This window comes from Trichechus manatus, unplaced genomic scaffold (assembly GCF_000243295.1).
Source record: "Trichechus manatus latirostris isolate Lorelei unplaced genomic scaffold, TriManLat1.0 scaffold00137, whole genome shotgun sequence".
Taxonomy (NCBI): domain Eukaryota; kingdom Metazoa; phylum Chordata; class Mammalia; order Sirenia; family Trichechidae; genus Trichechus; species Trichechus manatus.
Genome location: NW_004444073.1, coordinates 3,172,079 through 3,190,466, shown reverse-complemented (window position 1 = coordinate 3,190,466; position 18,388 = coordinate 3,172,079). Strand labels below are relative to the sequence as shown.

Here is an 18,388-nt window from a genome sequence, read left to right as displayed (position 1 = left end):
AAAACTGTTTAGAAACCCTGTTATTATTTGTACACATCTTTTATATCAGTAAAATTTACAATCAACTTATTTATGTATATTTTTTCTAGAAGGCTGACTGTTCAACGTTTACCGTCACACCACTGCCCAAGGGCAAATAATTATAGCTAAATATACTCAACAGTGTACAATGACAAAACTAGAGATAGCCCCAAATGCCATAACAATACTGAAATCAAACTAAACTGCACAGAATGATAGGTTTAGTATTATCTGCTTGATTATCTGTTCTTGCAGCCCAACAAAAAAGCTTTCAGTATTTATCAATAAGAGACTTTCATTCCCCAGGCATTTCTGAATTTCCCCCAAAAGATGCTATGCGGAAATTCCTAATGGCCTTCTCACTACTTTCTTATCTTCCCTCTTGCCTACAGAATAGAAACTTCTGAGTCTTAAGAAACTAGTCTCCAAAAACTGTTACTCTGGAGCTTAGAAATATCAGGGTAACTTACAAAATATATTATTAACTATTAACTAACAATACAGCTTTAAAAAAATTGCTAACAGGTATTTTAAAGAAATACTAAATACTGAGAATTCCAGAAAAGATTATCTTAGTTATCTAGTGCTGCTATAACAGAAATACCGTAAGTGGATGGCTTTAAGAAACAGAAAATTTATTCTCTCACAGTTTAGGAGGCTGGAAGTCCAAATTCAGGGTGCCAACTCTAGGAGAAGGCTTTCTGCCAGCTCTGGAAGAAGGTCCTTGCCTCCTTTCAACAACTGTGGGCCTGGTGTTCCTTGGTGATCTCCATGTGTCTTGGCATCAATCTTCTCCTGGGTCTAGGAGGTTCTCAGCACAGGGACCCTAGGTCCAAAGGACACGCTCCACTCCGGGCTCTTATTTCTTGGTAGTAGTAGGTCCCTCTCTTTCTGCTCACTTCTCTCTCCTTTCATCTCTTGTGAGATGAAAGGTGTGACTCAAGCAAGGTATGACTTGAGTAAAGGTGTGACCTGAATAAGAGTGTGTCTTGAATAAGGGTGTGATTGAAGTCTCTTGTAAGGTTGTGACTCAAGATACACCCCACAGTGATCCTGCCTCATTAACATATGGAGGTTAGGATTTACAACACATCACAAAATGGAGGATTCTTATAGTAGATCACAAAATAGAGGACAACTACACAATACTGGGAATCATGGCCTAGCCAAGTTGATACATATTTTGGAAGACACAATTCAATCCATGACACAGATATATCTTGAGTAAGTGGTGTTTGCAAAAACCATCTCACTTCATCTCCAGTCAGAGTGTCATGGCCTGGCCCCGTTTCACCTCTTGGCTATTTTCTCTTTTCCTTTCTACTTCCACTTCTGGTAAAATGGACTGGCTTATCTAGCTTCCAAAAACTTGTATTATTTAAAAACAAATATACTTCTAGATTAAAAATGGAATACTCAGTCTGCCTGTACTTAGACAAATTTCAACTTTTCTCAATATATAACACATACAATTTATAGGAAGATTCTAAATTTTAGATATCCTCCCACATTTTTATTCTCAACCCACATTTTTAGAAGTCTGAAGCTTTATCCCACTCTTATAAATTTAGAAGGGTGACTAAACTACCCATCAAGGAAGAAAACATTAAGAACTAACTAGTAATTTGAGCCTTCTAAAAATATTCCATGTCAAGAACATTTAAAAAAGGAATGAGAGGAAAAAAAAAAAAAAAAAAACAAACCTGATAAAAGTGATAGAAGACTGTATTCAACATAATATAAGCCAGGATCACCATTAAGAGTATAATTTACACATCTGCCCTTAGGGAACAATAGAATAGTCAAGGCTTCCTGACAATACAGGTGGTCCCTTATGCACAAGAACTAGAAACTCATTTGGGGATGGGTGGTGCTGTAAAGAACCTTGGGTTTAAGATGTCTTTAGATAAAGATAGATCATTTAAAGTGAAGAAGAAGTCCACAAACACAGAAAAGTGGGAGTTGGAGAAATGAAAATGTGTACCACTATTAGAGGCCCTGAAGAAGCTCTGGTGGTGTAATAGTTAAGCACTCGGCTGCTAACAAAGGTTGGCAGTTTGAACCGACCCAGAGCTCCCCAGGAGAAAGACTTGGTGATCTGCTCCCATAAAAATTACAGCCTAGAAAACCCTATGGGGCAGTTTTACTCTATCACATGGGGTCACTATGAGTCAAAAATCTACTCAATGGCACCCAACAACAATAACAACATTGGAGTCTCTAGATTTAGAGTGCAGATCAAGAGGACAGGCCACCGCTGGGTACAAGAGTTGGGCAACACCAAAAGGGCCAGCTAAAGCACAAAGCAGTAAAGTGGGCGGAGCTGAGACAAGCTGCATCCTTTGGTTCTAGGAGAACTAGAAGCAGCTATTTGGAAAGACCCATATGGTCTGAGGTAAGTCCCTCCCTGGTGCTATTCTAAACAGTGGTTTACAGAATTTTTTAAAAATTAAAACAAAGAAATAGAATTTACACTTCAACTCAGCACACACTCATGTATACACATACAACACATAACAGAAGTTTCTCTAAATAGTACCTACGCTTATTAAGTTTGGTATACTCTGTTACAGTACGTCGATTTATATTCTTTTTATATAAAAAAAAAACTGCTGGGCTCAACCAACTAAACTGATTTTGAAACGCCCTAATGCATCATGCCCTGAGGGTCCCCTTAGGTCATACCTAAGCTCAAATCCTGTCCCTCCACTGGTCACATTTCTGATGTCTCTCACTTACTTTAGAATAGCGTTCAAACCAGCCTGGCATTAAGGCCTTTTATCATCCACCCCAAACCATTTTTTAATCTTAATCTTCCACAACATCTCCTAAAGAAGCCTACATCCCCGTAAAAATGATCTGCTTGTTGCCCCCTTTTCACATCCTAGATTTTCCACCCTTCGCTCTCCCTGGGATGTGTTTCTCATCATTTATTTCCACCAATCCAAATCCTTCTGATCCCTGGAGGCCAGCTAAAGTGGCCCCTCCACACTGAACAATTTTCTCCTGCCTCCAGAAGTCTATGCACTTTATCTTTGCTACCTCTCCAGTGTCCACTCAGACACACCCTACCATCACCACCCCCATCTCCCACACTGCGCCACTTTCAGAACCCAAGCACACAGCTTTACAAGGGAAATTACTTCAGGCATTGACTGAAGAACCAAATATGCATCTTCCATGTAGGAACTCAAGAGATTTGATGTGCTGAACACTAATGACCAAAGACCAGACAAGTTTTGGAATGACATCAAGGACATCATACATGAAGAAAGCAAGAGGTCATTAAAAAGACAGGAAAAAAAGAAAAGACCAAAATGGATGTCAGAAGACACTCTGAAACTTGCTCTTGAACGTGGAGTAGCTAAAGCAAAAGAAGAAATGATGAAGTAAAAGAGCTAAATAGAAGATTTCAAAGGGCGGCTCGAGAAGACAAAGTATTATAATGACATGTGCAAAGAGCTGGAGATAGAAAACCAAAAGGGAAAACATGCTTGGCATTTCTCAAGCTGAAAGAACTGAAAAAAAAAATTCAAGCCTCGAGTTGCAACAGTGAAGGATTCTTTGGGAAAATATTGAAAGATGCAGGAAGCATCAAAAGAAGATGGAAGGAATACACAGAGTCATTATTCCAAAAAGAATTGGTCGACGTTCAACAATTTCAAGAGGTAGCTTATGATCAGGAACCGATGGTACTGAAGGAAGAAGTCCAAGCTGCACTGAAGGCACTGGTGAAAAACAAGGCTTCAGGTATTAACGGAATATCAATTGAGATGTTTCAACAAACGGATGCAGAACTGGAAGTGCTCACTCATCTACGCCAAGAAATCTGGAAGACAGCTACCTGGTCAACCGACTGGAAGAGATCCGTATCTATGCCTATTCCCAAGAAAGGTGATCCACCCAAATGCAGAAATTATCAAACAATATTGTTAATATCACACATAAGTAAAATTTTGCTGAAGATCATTCAAAAGCGGCTGCAGCAGTATATCGACAGGGAACTGCCAGAAATTCAGGCCGGATTCAGAAGAGGACGTGGAACAAGGGATATCGTTGCTGATGTAAGATGGATCCTGGTTGAAAGCAGAGAATACCAGAAAGATGTTTACCTGTGTTTTATTGACTATGCAAAGGCATCCAACTGTGTAGATCATAACAAATTATGGGTAACATTGCGAAGAAATGAGAATTCCAGAACCGCGCTCATGAGGAACCTGTACATAGATCAAGAGGCGATTGCTCGAGCAGAACAAGGGGATGCTGCATGGTTCAAAGTCAGGAAAGGTGTGCATCAGGGTTGTATCCTTTTACCATACTCTATCTGTATGCTGAGCAAATAATCTGAGAAGCTGGACTATATGAAGAAAAACTTCGCATCAGGATTAGAGGAAGACTCATTAACAACCTGCATTATGCAAATGACACAACCTTGCTTGCTGAAAGTGAAGAGGACTTGAAGCGCTTCTGATGAAGGTCAAAGACCACAGCCTTCAGTATAGATTACACTTCAACATAAAGATAACAAAAATCCTCACAACTGGACCAATAAGCAACATCATAATAAATGGAGAAAAGATTGAAGTTGTCAAGGATTTCATTTTACTTGGATCCACAATCAACACCCATGGATGCAACAGTCAAGAAATCAAATGACATATTGCATTGGGCAAAACTGCTGCAAAAGACCTCTGTAAAGTATTGAAAAACAAAGATGTCACCTTGAAGCGTAAGATGCACCTGACCCAAGTCATGGTATTTCTAATCACATTATATGCATGCGAAAGCTGGACAATGAATAAGAAGATGGAAGAAGAATTGACGCCTTTGAATTGTGGTGTTGGCGAATGATACTGAATATACCATGGACTGCCAAAGAACAAACAAATCTGTCTTAGAAGAAGTACAACCAGAATGCTCCTCAGAAGCAAGGATGGCGAGACTGCGTGTTACATACTTTGGACACGTTATCTGGAGGAATCAGTTCCTTGGAGAAGGACATCTTGGTAAGGTACAGGGTCAGCGAAAAAGAGGAGGACCCTCAACAGATGGACTGACACAGTGGCTGCAACAGAGGCTCAAGCGTAACAATGTCTGTGAGCATGGCACAGGACCAGGCAGTGTTTCATTTGTAGTACAGAGGGTCGCTATGAGTCAAAACTGAGTCGAAGGCACCTAACAACAACAACAACAACATGTAGGAACTGCCTCCGAGGGACGGTTAAAGACTCTTGAGGCTGAAGATTCAGAAATTTTAGGTCAGGGCTCAAACCACCAAAAATCCCTTACCAAAACTAGACCCTCATATTCTCTTCAGCAGATATTCTACCTTTAGCCTTTGAAACAATGGTTATAACAGCATTACAAGAAAATATTAGAGAATATTTACCTTAATAAATTTTTTAATAGAATTCTTCTTTCAATTAAAAAAGTAGCCTAAATGTAAGTAGGAACTTAGCAATAAAGCTATGTTTCATTATTTCAACTTCTCTTACTTAAAACCTAATCTCTTAAATGAGATAAAGCTATGCATAAGAGATGGAGCCCTGGCTGTACAGTGGTTAAGCGCTCAGCTGCTAACCAAAAGGTTGGCAGTTTGAATCCACCAGCCACTCCTTGGAAACCCTATGGGGCAGTTCTACTCTGTCCTACAGGGTCGCTATAAGTCAGAATTAACTCGACTGCAACGAGTTTTGTTTTTGGTTTTGTTTCAAAGACAAAATATTCCACATCATCTTTCAATCATGAAGTTTCATTTCAGCCTCCTCCAGTTAAATAGTTAAAAGAACTTTCTTAGGGCTACCACAGGAATGTTAGCATCAAAAGGTCTTTAACCTCTATGCAAATATATTTTAAATTGATCTTCTAATAACTTCCTCCTTTAACAAATATTTATCAAGTAACTGCTTTGTACTCAAACACTAAGCTAGAACTCAATGGGTGTTTGAGGCACTAAACTGAAAATGCTACACTTCCAAAGCAGATAATTGGATCATGACAGATTCAGACTCATTATCTGAAACTGAAATTCATACACATGTGCTCATATTGCTGTACTACGAAGAACCAGTAAGCAGTAAGTGAGAAAATTCTAAACGTACTGTCAAGGTAAAATACTTCAAACAAGTACACAATGTGATAAATTACAAGAGGGGAAGGATTGAAAAAAACATAAAAACCCTTGGAGAATTTGTTAATCCTTTTGTTAATATTGCTCAACTGTGAAGTAAATCAAGGCAGATACTAAATATCTGTATAGAATATACTCCTATTCTAACATTTGTAAAGCAAGAACCATTAACACCATTTGATAAGTAGGGTTGCTATGAGTTGGAATCGACTCAATGGCAATGGTTTTGTTTTTTTTTTTTTTTGGTTTAGTCCTTTCCTTTATGTAAGCAACACATATTGCTTATGCTCAAATTAACTATGATTCTTTAAAATGTATGAAATAGCCCCACTATGCTATATTTAAGCCTTTCAAATATTTTAAGTCTGGTTGGCCATGCCAACGGTGAAATTATTCAAATAGGCAATAATTTTACAACCACAAGTAGATATTTTTAGGAATGATAGTTACAAAACAGAAAAAATGAATTTATCAATGATTATCTATTTTTACTATTGTGTTAAGTCTTATTGTGAATGCATGCTAACAATCTCAATGAATAGTCTTACCTTAAATATGTGCCATATATGTAGAATAATGCCATCATTAGTCCATTTAAAAAAAAAATGACAGCCACATAAAAGCAAGCAGGATCTCCCAAACCTTTAAAAATAAGCAAAACATAAGTTACCAACATTAAATTCACTTACGTGTCTAGCAATTTTTATTAAAATGTGGCTTATTTTGAAAAACAGTTACCATTGGTTCCCATGTGGAAACACAGCACTACTGTAGAACATAAAGAGAAATAGGAAAGTAGCTGCTTGGTTTTAAAATAAGGCTGCAAATTATCTGACATTCCTCTTACTCAGATGTAGGGTCTATACCCTTTGCCTTTGAGCCTGTGTGTGTTCAAGACTGCTTCAAAACGATATGGTCGAAGCAATATAATGATGTGACTTCCAGGGCTCGCTCATAAAAGGCCATGCAGTTTCCAGCTTGTTCACTGAAATGCTCACTCTTGCAGCCCTGAGCTGCAAGTGAAAAGCCTGACTACCCTGAGGTACCAGGTTATAAAAAGCCCAAGTCGTGGAAAGGCCACATGTAGGCATCCCAGTTGACAGCAGGGACTAACCTTGAGGTCATCCCAGCCAGGAGCCAGACATGTGAGTGAAGAAGCCCCAGTTGACTCCAGTCTCCCCAGACACTCAAGTTTTACTAATAGCAGAAGCCCTGACATCACTGAGGAGAGACAAACCATACCCGCTGTATCCTGTCCCAATTCCTAACTCGTAGAACTCGTAAACATAATAAAATCGTTGTTTTATATCACTAAATTTGGGTTTTTATACCACCACTAAGTATGCTGCAACAGATAACAGGACAGGATCATAGAAAGGACCTTGCCTTCACAGCTTTCAATAGGACTGAGTCCTTCTCCTCTGGTAACTGTCCAACATATCTTGGTTTGAATACCAATCAAGTCCATTATTTTGGTATACATCCGGTACCAGCTGGCTAAGATTACCTATTTAAAAAAGAGAGAGAGAGAGATAATAATAAAAGATTATCCTCAACAACTTCCATTACTAAAATATTTTTAAAAATATTTTGGCAATTATCAAATTTTCCCTTCCTGGGACATAGACTTGACTCTCTTTAAAATCTAGTAAAATGAGCCTCAAAATCCCCACCTAGATTCTTCACTGGTCAGTCTGCAACTGTTCATAAATATGAAAGATTTATATTTTAAAAAGCTATGAAACTCTTACTAAGGGACACAAAAGATGATTTAAACAAATAAAGATACGGTGTCTTCTCGGAAAAAAAAAAACAAACAGAAAAACCCACTGCAGTCAAGTTGATCGAGACTTATGGCAACCCGAGGTGTTACAGAGTAGACTGCTCCATAGAGTTTTCTTGGCTGAAATGTTTATGAAAGCAGATCATCAGGCCTTTCTTCTGCGGTGCTGCTGGGTGGGTTTGAACTGCCAATATTCAGGCTAGTTTTTATTGTTGCTGTTGTTGTGTACTATAGCGTTGATTCTGACTAACAGCAAACCTGTATGACAGAGGAGAACTTCCCCAAAGGGTTCCCTAGGCTATGATCTTTATGGGAGCAAACTGCCAGGGCTTTCTGGGCTAACAGCCATGACCGAATTGTTTGTACCACTCAGGGACCTTATATCTTCTTGAATAGAAGTGAATTCTCCCTCATATACATTCCAAACATAAAACAATTCCAATCAAAATTTCAAGTGTCTAAAATTTATCTAGAAGAATAAAGAAAAGGAGACAACTGAAGGGAAGTCCTAACAGATACTAAAACTTCTTACTAATGATAATTAAAATAATGTGACACTGGCCCAGGAGGAGCCAGACAGATCAAGATAACTGTGGTGGAGGTGGTGTGTGTCGCCAAACCCCGCTTCTGGGCGGAGGCACTCATCCCCCCGATCTGGGATGGTTAGTGACTGACAGCTCTCAACTGAATCTTTCTCTGGAAACTAGCAAGACTTCATTCAAGGTCATATCCTCTATCGAAGAGCAATCTGCGCCCAATGACTGACTAGTCAATAGGGAAGGACCCTGGACCCTTGCCTCGAGGTGGGAAACTACTTCAAACCAATGGGAGAGGACGCGCTACTAACTAAAGTGTTAGGTACACAACAAAAGACCGTTTTGAAAAAACAAAGTTAGATTCCTACACCACACGATAGATCAAAAGAATTCCAGATAAAGATTTAAATGTCAAATATTAAATTATAAAAGGAGGATTTTTTACATATACTGAAAAAAAAATTAAAAAGATTCATAGGTATGAGTTTTCTGTACTAAAAAAAAAAAGTACACATCCTACACAAAGCTAAAAGGCAAACAAAAAAATTAGAGAAAGTATTTTATACATACAGCATAGTATTACATTTTTCATATAATAAATGAGCTCTTATATAAGATTTAAGTAGAAATATAAAGGACATGAACCAGCAATTATTTAAAAGTGCAAATGCATATAAGTGTATGTGTATATGTGTATACATATATGGAAAGGAATGAAATACATCATGTAACTTCAAGTTCTTTTTTGTTTATCAAGTTAGCAAGAATGCAGGTAAACAAGCATTTTCAAAAACTGTGCTGGTGGGAATTTCAATTAGTACAATCTTTCGGAAGGCATTTCAGCAACATGTATCAAAATCATTAAAGCATATGTTCTGTTGAACCCAATGGTTCCACATCAACAAATTCACAGTTAAAACAAAAAAAGATTTAGTTAGAAATTTGCTTGCTGAAGCTTTGTTTAGAATATTTAAAAAATTAAAAACAACCAGAATTTTTCTAAGAGGCTAACTAAACTATGGTAGATTATACAATGAAATATTATCTAGTCATTAAAAATGATGCTTATCTAATCATTAAAAATGATGCTGTAGCAAAAAATATGACAGTGGAAGACAGTTACACATATTCTTAAAAGACAAAAATCACTTATGAAAAAAGGTATGCTAGCACAGCCATCCGGATCAATGGAGGAGTTACTCTTCGCTCAATGAAATGGGTTTTCAAAAACTCCTAGTCACCTTCCTCGAATTATATGCAAAAAACTATAGAGATATTAAAAGTAAAACTCTTCATTTCAAGAAATTGTAAACAATACACATATAAGCTGCCATATATAAGCATTAGTTAAAACAACGGCAACGTAACACAATGTAATGGGACACAATATTATGAATTGAATTGTTTCCCACTAAAATATGTGCTGTAATCCTAACCCCCATACCTGTAGATGTAATCTAGTTTTGGAGTAGGGCTTTCTTGGTTATGTCAATTAGGCCATATCAGTGTAGGGGTGTCTTCCAAAACTAATCAATAAAACAAAAATAAAAAAAAAAGAAAAAAGGTATGCTACCTGATCCCATTTTCGTAAAAGTGTATATAGTTACAGGAAGTATTCAATAAGCACTACACTAGTAAGAAAACACTGAATCTTGGTGGGTATTTATTCCTCTCTAACAGATACTTCCTCGTTAGTCAATCAGTCCAACTCACTGATCTGGAAACTAGACTCCTCTCTCTCAATCGGCACTGGCTAACAGCCGGCTCTGTGCAGATACTGAGCTATGCGTTGGATCCCCGCAGTTACCAAGGCAGACACGACCCTGCCATCAGGCAGCTTGCTGTCTAGCAGGAAGGCACAGTAAATAAACCATGAGTACGCTAGGAAAAGAGAACACAGCAGAAGGGTGTGCGTAACAGGAGAGCCTCCTCCAGGGAGTCAAAGAGGATGTCACTGAGACAGACGCATCTAAGCTACCAGTACCAGATGCCGTCAACTGGATTCCAACCCATGGGGACCCCTTGTATCGGCCACTGGAAAATGCATAGGAGTGAGTCAAATGGAGTGATGGTAAAGGAGAGGTCATAAAATTTCCTGATATCAGCTTCCTCCCTAGCCTCCTGACCCAACTCCCTTCTCCCTCCGTCCAGCCCCAAGAAAGTGTTTTCAATAAAATGAGGAGTCCCAGGTAGGGAAGAAACAGTATTTGGCAAACGACATGTAAAAGTAATGGTGCTCCCCTGCTGTAACTCCTAAATGCACACAATTCTAGGCAGTTTTCATATTTTTTAAATAAAGCAATCATAACAATAGCTCCCAGAGAATCAAAGTCCCCCAAAATCAACAATGATCTTTTTTTCCATATTCCTTCCCAAGAAAAGATATTTACTTTAAAAAATAAAAATGAAATAAAATTTAATATCTTGAATTATATCTTAGATTTAGAATAAACTTAACGCAAATACAGTAAAAAAAAAAAAAAAAAAGAGTGAAAACACTCACTTGAATAAATAACTTACCTCGGGATAAAGATTGAACCGTTTTAATGTATTAATAACAAGGGGGTATTCAGTAAGCTTATCATTCATAATCATCCATACACCATTCAAAAATGAGGGTGCTTCCACAATAGTCTTGAAGTAGGAATAATATAGTCCCTAAAATAAACATAAACTCTAGTTATAATAAAAGGTACATAATTACTGTCTCAGCTTAAAAAAAAAACAACTTGAAATACACTGCTTTAAAAAAACAAAGCAATCAAGCAAGTAATAGCTATAATTAATTTCACAGTTTCTGATCACTGATAAATGCTTAGGTTGCAAAAAACTACATATTTGAGCATAGCCTTGTCTTAATCAAAACAAACTCAAAATTGCTTCAAAAATAGTTTCAGCACTTAAAATAATAATATACCTCAGCAAGCTTCATCTAAGAAAATCCTATAATGCATACTAATGTAAGTAATTAGAAGAGGCTAGCTTATGATCAGGGTGAGTAAGTGACTGACTGCAGAATTTCAATTTATCCTGAACCAAGAAACCTTCTCTAGCCAAAAACGCTTTCCTGTAACTGCTTATTCCTTATCCGAATCCCCAGAATGGCACTATCAGCCATCTTTGCCCTAGAATTACAGGCAAAAATGCAAATATCTTGGGAAGGCTACACAATGATGAATTACATATAAATTACATTGCAATACCAATTAATTTTACAGATGATTTTACTTCCTGTCATTTCAGCTATGGTAAGAACCCTATGGGATTAGGGCTGTGGGGTCAGGGATGGGAAACAATGGTGGTAGTCTTGTTTTGTGAGAAAGAGATCACTTTTTACTTGATTTGCTACTTTGAAAAGGTAGCAAGGGTGGAATAATACATGGGACAAAAAACAAAGTACTAGAAGCCTTAGGAGAGAGTATAATTGGTCATATAAGAGCAAGGCAAATAAACACAGGATACGAACTCCATCTTCTATACAGTTTTACCTAGAGCGGTCCTTTAAGGCTCACAGACATGCGAGTGATTTGCCTACTCAGGTATGTACTGAAAATGAAAAACACAGGTCTTGAAACTATAACATTGCAGCTCTCATAGCACTATTTTTAAAATTATATTTCCTAGCTTGTTTTGTGGGTTTGACTTTAGAATCATATAAATGTTTTTACTTAATTATAAAACAAAGTTTTAAATACCTAAACGTCAAAAGAAAAATGTAACAAAGAAATGTAACTATGTATCAACGTGGGAATTTAACCACATGAAGGTTTCAAGCAACTTTAAGATCAGCAATATTACTGTATATCCCTAGTGGAACATATTCAAAGGTCAAAAAGAACTACAAGAAAATCTTAGCCTGTTTTCAGTAATTCTACTTTTAGTAATACCATTAGTACTATTATTCCTAGCAAATAAGTACAGTCATGTGTGGCTTACCGTCCATGATACATTGTGTCACATAGGACGTTATATGATTTGGATGTGGTGCAAACACCATATTATATACAGCCAGTCACCAGGTTATGAATGTCCCACTTATGTACAACCTGTAGTTATGAACCAACCCCCATAAAGCCTATTATATTAAAAATTTGAGGTACATACAATGGTTCCTAATAACGAACCAGAGCTACTTTGTGACGTGCATCAAAACATTATTGTTATTACTACTGTATTATTACTCCGATCAGGATTTCTTAACTCTATTATAACCTTATGGGACCATGGACGTACATATGGTCAGACAGTGCCCGAATGGATGCTATGCAGCGCATGACTGTAATCTGAAACCAAGATTCTCACACTGAGAGAAAAGATACAAATATAATATCAAATAAATAAAAACCTTATAATCCCAAATTTGAATACAATAGGAATACAAATTAATGATTTATTTTCCTATGGAAAAAAGAAAAGGTGTGTTCCATAATTCTGTTTCCTAAAAATATACCTAGAAACAATGGCCAATCTAGTAACAATGAGCATCTCCAGCACCAAGACTATAGTCTCTAAATACCACTTGCCACTGAAAGGAATCAGACTCCTAGAAAAACGGGCTGATTCCAGGCCTGGGGAGGAAATGTAAAAGATGAGCCTTGTGGTACCAGAAATAAAGTATGGTATGGAATTCTCATGAGGTCACATCAAGGGGACAGACATAAGAATCAACTGCAAGGGATCTCATTAGCTAAACATAGGAAAATTTACAAATTATGTTAAAATTTATCAGTTCATAATGATACTCAAAAAGAAAAATGTCCATTCATCACCACAGGAAGGTGCTAGTGAAACAATATATTTTTCTGAAAACTGGTAAATAGAAAGAATCAAGCATCTCTCTGCCTTTCTTGTATGAAGTGTACGTCAGCGAAACAAATAGGTATTGTGGGAAAGTTCTTCATAGAAGAATTTCAGTTAATAAACACGGTGGGTAGGGGATGAAGACTAGATAATCTGTCTGACTGGCAACCCTAATGAAATAATTGATCTAGGCTGATGGCTAGATTATAATGGGGAGGAACAGTCTTAGAACACCTAAAGCCACTGATCAAATTTTAACAGCACAGTGAGACAACTAGTGCCCAGCACAGCCTATGAAGTATTCCTGTCAAGAAAAAAAAAACCAAAACCTCAAACATGCATCTTATCAAGGCTCTGATCTATTAATTTTCAGGAAACATGGAACACAGGGACATGATAAACACTACCACTGGAACGCAATCAGCCAAATGCAGAATGTGGGTAATTCTACAGGACAAATGACCTGGATTCGTCAACAAACGTCAAGGAAAACAAAACAACAACAAAAAAAAAAAAAAAAGGAAGAGGAACTTATAGATTAAAAGATTTAAGATATACATCAACCAAATGCAGGGTGTAGACATTTTTTGGACACCAGTTCAAACACACAAACTGCGGGGAAAAAAAAAAAAAAAGTCAATCAGGTCATTTAAATACTGATTTCGATGATATTAAGGAATTGTTAATTGTTTTAAGTGTGACAACGGTACTGTGGCTAAAAAAAACAAGAAGAGTCCCTGTTGTTTGAGATACATACGAAAGTATTTACAGATGAAGTGCTAGGATGTCTGGGATTTCCTTTAAAAAGAGTTTGGGAAGTGGGGTGGAGATGAAAGAAAAATGGCCGTGTGCTGTCAATTGTTGAAGCCTGGAGATGTTTAAGAGGGGTATTGTCCATTGTTTCTACTCTGGAATATCTTTGAAAATTTCCATAGTACAATGTTAAAAATTCCTGAAGTACCACAATAAAACACCACATAAAAACGAACCATTTCAGTGCGAAAAGCCATCTCCCTTTCCAATGTTGAGAGGTGAGAAAAATGACGATCATTTTCAAACAGGCGTGTTATATGACTCCTGCAAAAACAAAAGAATAAAGTGACAGTGTTGAAACTTACATTATTTATTATTTTTAAAAGAAACTCTAAAAGCAAAAATAAAATTATCCATAATTAGGAGGTAATTTTGTAATAAAATTCAAATTTAATGGTATCCGTATTCGTTTTTCCACTCAGTATGTGTTATGTTTCTGCTAAAATTTCTCTCTAAGAAAGCATTTAAATTAGATTTTAAAATTAAAATGAACTAGAATAATGATCTTTTACGTGAAGTACAATAAAATTGTATATTAAACTGTAAATGTCATTGAGTTACCATTTCAGAAATACCTGATTAATGAAATTTGTATTTCTCTCTATCCAGAGATTTTAAAAAATTAATCTTCTTCTCAACGTGAAAACTACATTAATGTTAAACAAAGTAGGGTCTCAACTACAGCCTCTTTAATAATGGATCTCTTTTTTATTAAAAAGTTACATTATTCTGACCTTATCAAGTAAGACTATTGGATCATATGTAATAATATATATTCATCATTATCATACTGAAGTTATTCCTTTAAATATATAGGAAATACCTTTGGTAAGTTATAAACACCTGCATAAAGATTACTATACAAGGAAAAACAATCTTACCAGTGCAACACGGCTGCAAAGGCAGCTGGAAGAAAAAAGAAATATAAATTACTATTTTAGCATAAAGAAATTTTTTCACCTTATAGAAAAGTATTTCAAAGATAAACATGTCAAAACTTCTGATGTGTAATGTTGGACTCTCAGCGATTTGGGAAAGAATACTGACTCTTCAAAAGAAGTGCCAAGGCTATGCTTTAAAGTACTAGTAGGCTGGGTCATAAGAGAATTAGAAGTATATCTACAATTCTCATCCACTCACTCATTCAACAAAAAATATTAGGGCCTACAGGAATCATCAGATAAAAACTACCACAAATGGAACTGAAAAAGGACTAGAACCAATAGGTAAAAATACCTTGAAATAAAGAAATATGGTGACCTTAATAGAGAACCCAAGGTAGAGAAGGGAGAGTACTGACACGTCATGAGATTGTTACCCAACACCATAAAACAATATATGTACTAACTGTTTAATAAGAAGCTAGTTTGTTCTGCAAACCTTCATCTAAAGTTCAATAAAAATAAAAATAAAAGAAATATGTGACCTTGGGGAACAGGACTGGGGTAGAAAAAAGAGAGGACTATCATTTTTTACTTTCTATATTTCTGCAATGTCTGAATTTTTACACTAAACTTTATACTTAAAAAAAAATTTTTTAAATGAAAGAAGGGAGGGGGGAAGGAAGAAAAGGGAAGAGAAAGAAAAACAAGCTAACAATAAAACCAGTCTCGTATGAGAATCAACAGTTTGCTATCCATCCAAATACTGAGAACGTATTAAGATGAATCCAGGCACAGTCAGGGAAATCTCTCAGACATAACCAAACACCTCATGGGATGAAGTTCCTGGATTGAAGGCAAAAGACCATATACTTGGTGGACTTCTACGTCAACTGGCACAATGTAGTTCATAAAGACAAAGTTCTGCATCCTACTTTGGTGAGTAACATCTGGGGAATTGAAAGCTTTCAAGCAGCCATTTAAGATACATTTAAGATAGTGGTCTCTTCCAGTCCAGAGCAAAGGAGAGTGAAAAAAAACAAAGACCCAAGGGAGCAATGAGTCCAAAGGACTAATGGACCACATGAACCACTGTCTACACGACCCTGATACCAGAAGAACTGGATGGTACTCAGCTAACTACTACCGACAGTTCTGACCGGGATCACAACAGAGGATCTTGGACAGAGTGTGAGAAAAATGTAGAACAAAAAAGCAAATTCATAAAAAAGACCAGACTTACTGGAGGAACCCCCTGAGATTATTCCCCAAGACACCCTTTTGACCTGGAACTGAAGCCATTCCCCAAGACCACCTTCCAGCCAAACAACAGACAAGCCCATAAAATAAACAATGACACCTGAGAGGAACATGCTTCTTAGAACAATCAATTACACGAGATCAAAGTGGCAATATTTGCCTAAAAGCAAAGATGAGAAGGCAGGAAGGGGTAGAAAATAGGACAAAAGGAAACGGGGAGCCCAAGGCAGAAATGGGGAGATTGCTGACACATTGTGGGGAATGAAACCAAGGCCTTGAAATACTTCAAGAAACTACTGAATGAGAATCTAATGTGCTCCGTAAACTCTCATCTAATGCACAATAAAAAAAAAAATTTAAAAAAAAAGATGACTCCATAAAGTACCAAGTCAATCTTCTTATATCACAAGATTCATCTGACTGCACACTTGTGATTAAGCAGCCACTAACTACTCAATTGAACCATGAAAATATTCTTAGAAACGAAACCAAATAGCCCAGATTTTATTTCCTTAAAGTATTTATAGTTTTTTAAATTAAAAAATATATTTTCCCTAGGAGATATTAATGGTTATAAAAGATAAAGAGTTACTCTTTCTAAGTCATTGAGGTTGTAAAGATTTAACTTTGTCATTTGGCATTTATGTTTACCCATGGTATTTTGATCTTTTGAACATTTTGTTGTTGTTGCTGACAAATCTTTCACTTCCTTTTTGGTTTCTGACTCAAAAGAATTTCCCCAGCCCACAATAATGAAATTTTGGCTTCATTTTCTGAATAAATCATTCATCTCTCACTGGAGATAAATGCTACCTTTACCATACTAAGTAACTGTCTCACACACACACACACACACACACACACACACAAGAATTGGCACACTTAGAGGCAGGGCCAAGATGGCAGAGTAGTCAGACACTTCCAGTGGACCCTCTTAAAACAAAGACCTGAAAAAACAAGTGAATTGATTATATATGACAATCTAGGAGCCCAGAACATCAAGGGCAAAGTTGAGGACCCAGACTGAGCGGCAGGAGGAAGGAGAGATGGTTTGGAAGCAGTGAGGAGTTGCCAGACCAGACCCAAGCCTGAGCCCTTCAGGCCTGATCAGCTCATGGATGAGCGGTGAGGCATCAAGCCGCGGTGCTCGGGAGGTGTCTTCCGCACCAGGAAAGACCCAGAGGCAGAGAGTCTACTCGGCCACCCAGAACCAGTGAGAAGCAGCCCTCGATCAACAAAAGATAAGTACCTGTGTCTGGCCTACCGCACAAATCAAAAACACCCCCCTTAGGGAAAAATCTCTCTCGCATTTACCACCCCGCTCCCTGCTCTGTACTGGGGCCCAGACCGGCTTCAGCAATTGGCGAGTCCCCTGGGCCGGAAGTAGGATCTGTCACACGCCCTGAGACATTCTCCCGGCCTTGGAGAGTGAACAAATTAACAAACAAGGGAAAAAATAAACTGCCGGCTCCCCTAAGCCAGGAACTCAGGGTAGGCACAGCTCCTTTGCCTAGGCAGAGGTATAAGGGATCCATGGACTTTGAACGCCTTTCCGCCTACATAGACTTGTGTGGGCCCATTTCAACAGTGTAGGCCCTAATTACCGCAGTACAGCAAGGTATATACTGAAGTTTAACATCAACTGTTTCAGCTGTGAAGTGGTAGCTTCTTGACATTTGACACTGCTCTGCCCATTAAGTAAGGTCTTCACCTACATCAGGGGCCCGAGGAGTAGTGGCTCCACCCACGCCACCTAGCCACCTGCAATGGGGGCCCAAGAATAACAGATGCCCCCCAGTCTTTAGAGCCAACAGCACTGGGTGCTCACAGTCCAGCTGCAAATCCCACCCACCTAAGCACTCTTGAGGAACAGGGACACGCCTTCCTGCTGGACACTCGGGGGCAGCTGTCAGCCCCAAGCCTTGCTCAGTGTGTGTCCCACTGCTGCAGCCAGATGCCTGTGCCTACACCAATCACCCATGTCTGTCTAGGACTGTAGGTGAGAGCCTGCACCACACACATAGTGGCTATCTACCGGGCACCTGAGCTGAATCCATACAGGAGGAGTGGGCAGACTCCTGAGCTCACGTACCTAGTAACAGATCTAACCACCTGGTGACAGGACATTAGAGCTTCAAAGGTGCCAATAAACAAACTAGCTCAC

At 37.9% G+C, this 18,388-nt stretch overlaps 1 protein-coding gene across 4 annotated transcripts in view; it reads right to left on the bottom strand.

The window, feature by feature from the left end:
• Positions 1–18,388, bottom strand: part of DPY19L1 (dpy-19 like C-mannosyltransferase 1) — a 124,068-nt gene that overhangs the window by 91,384 nt on the left and 14,296 nt on the right. For 3 of the 4 annotated variants that reach the window (XM_012558109.2, XM_023739584.1, XM_023739583.1), the window contains exons 2-6: positions 14,965–14,989; positions 14,260–14,347; positions 10,991–11,128; positions 7,538–7,658; positions 6,700–6,793 (exon numbers count right to left, since the gene is read on the bottom strand). In XM_012558109.2, coding sequence (XP_012413563.2) covers positions 6,700–6,793; positions 7,538–7,658; positions 10,991–11,128; positions 14,260–14,280 — 374 coding nt within the window. In that variant the 5' untranslated portion in view covers positions 14,281–14,347; positions 14,965–14,989. Of the gene's footprint in view, positions 1–6,699; positions 6,794–7,537; positions 7,659–9,914; positions 10,522–10,990; positions 11,129–14,259; positions 14,348–14,964; positions 14,990–18,388 lie in introns of those variants that run through there. The other variant, XM_023739585.1, reaches the window with a different exon arrangement.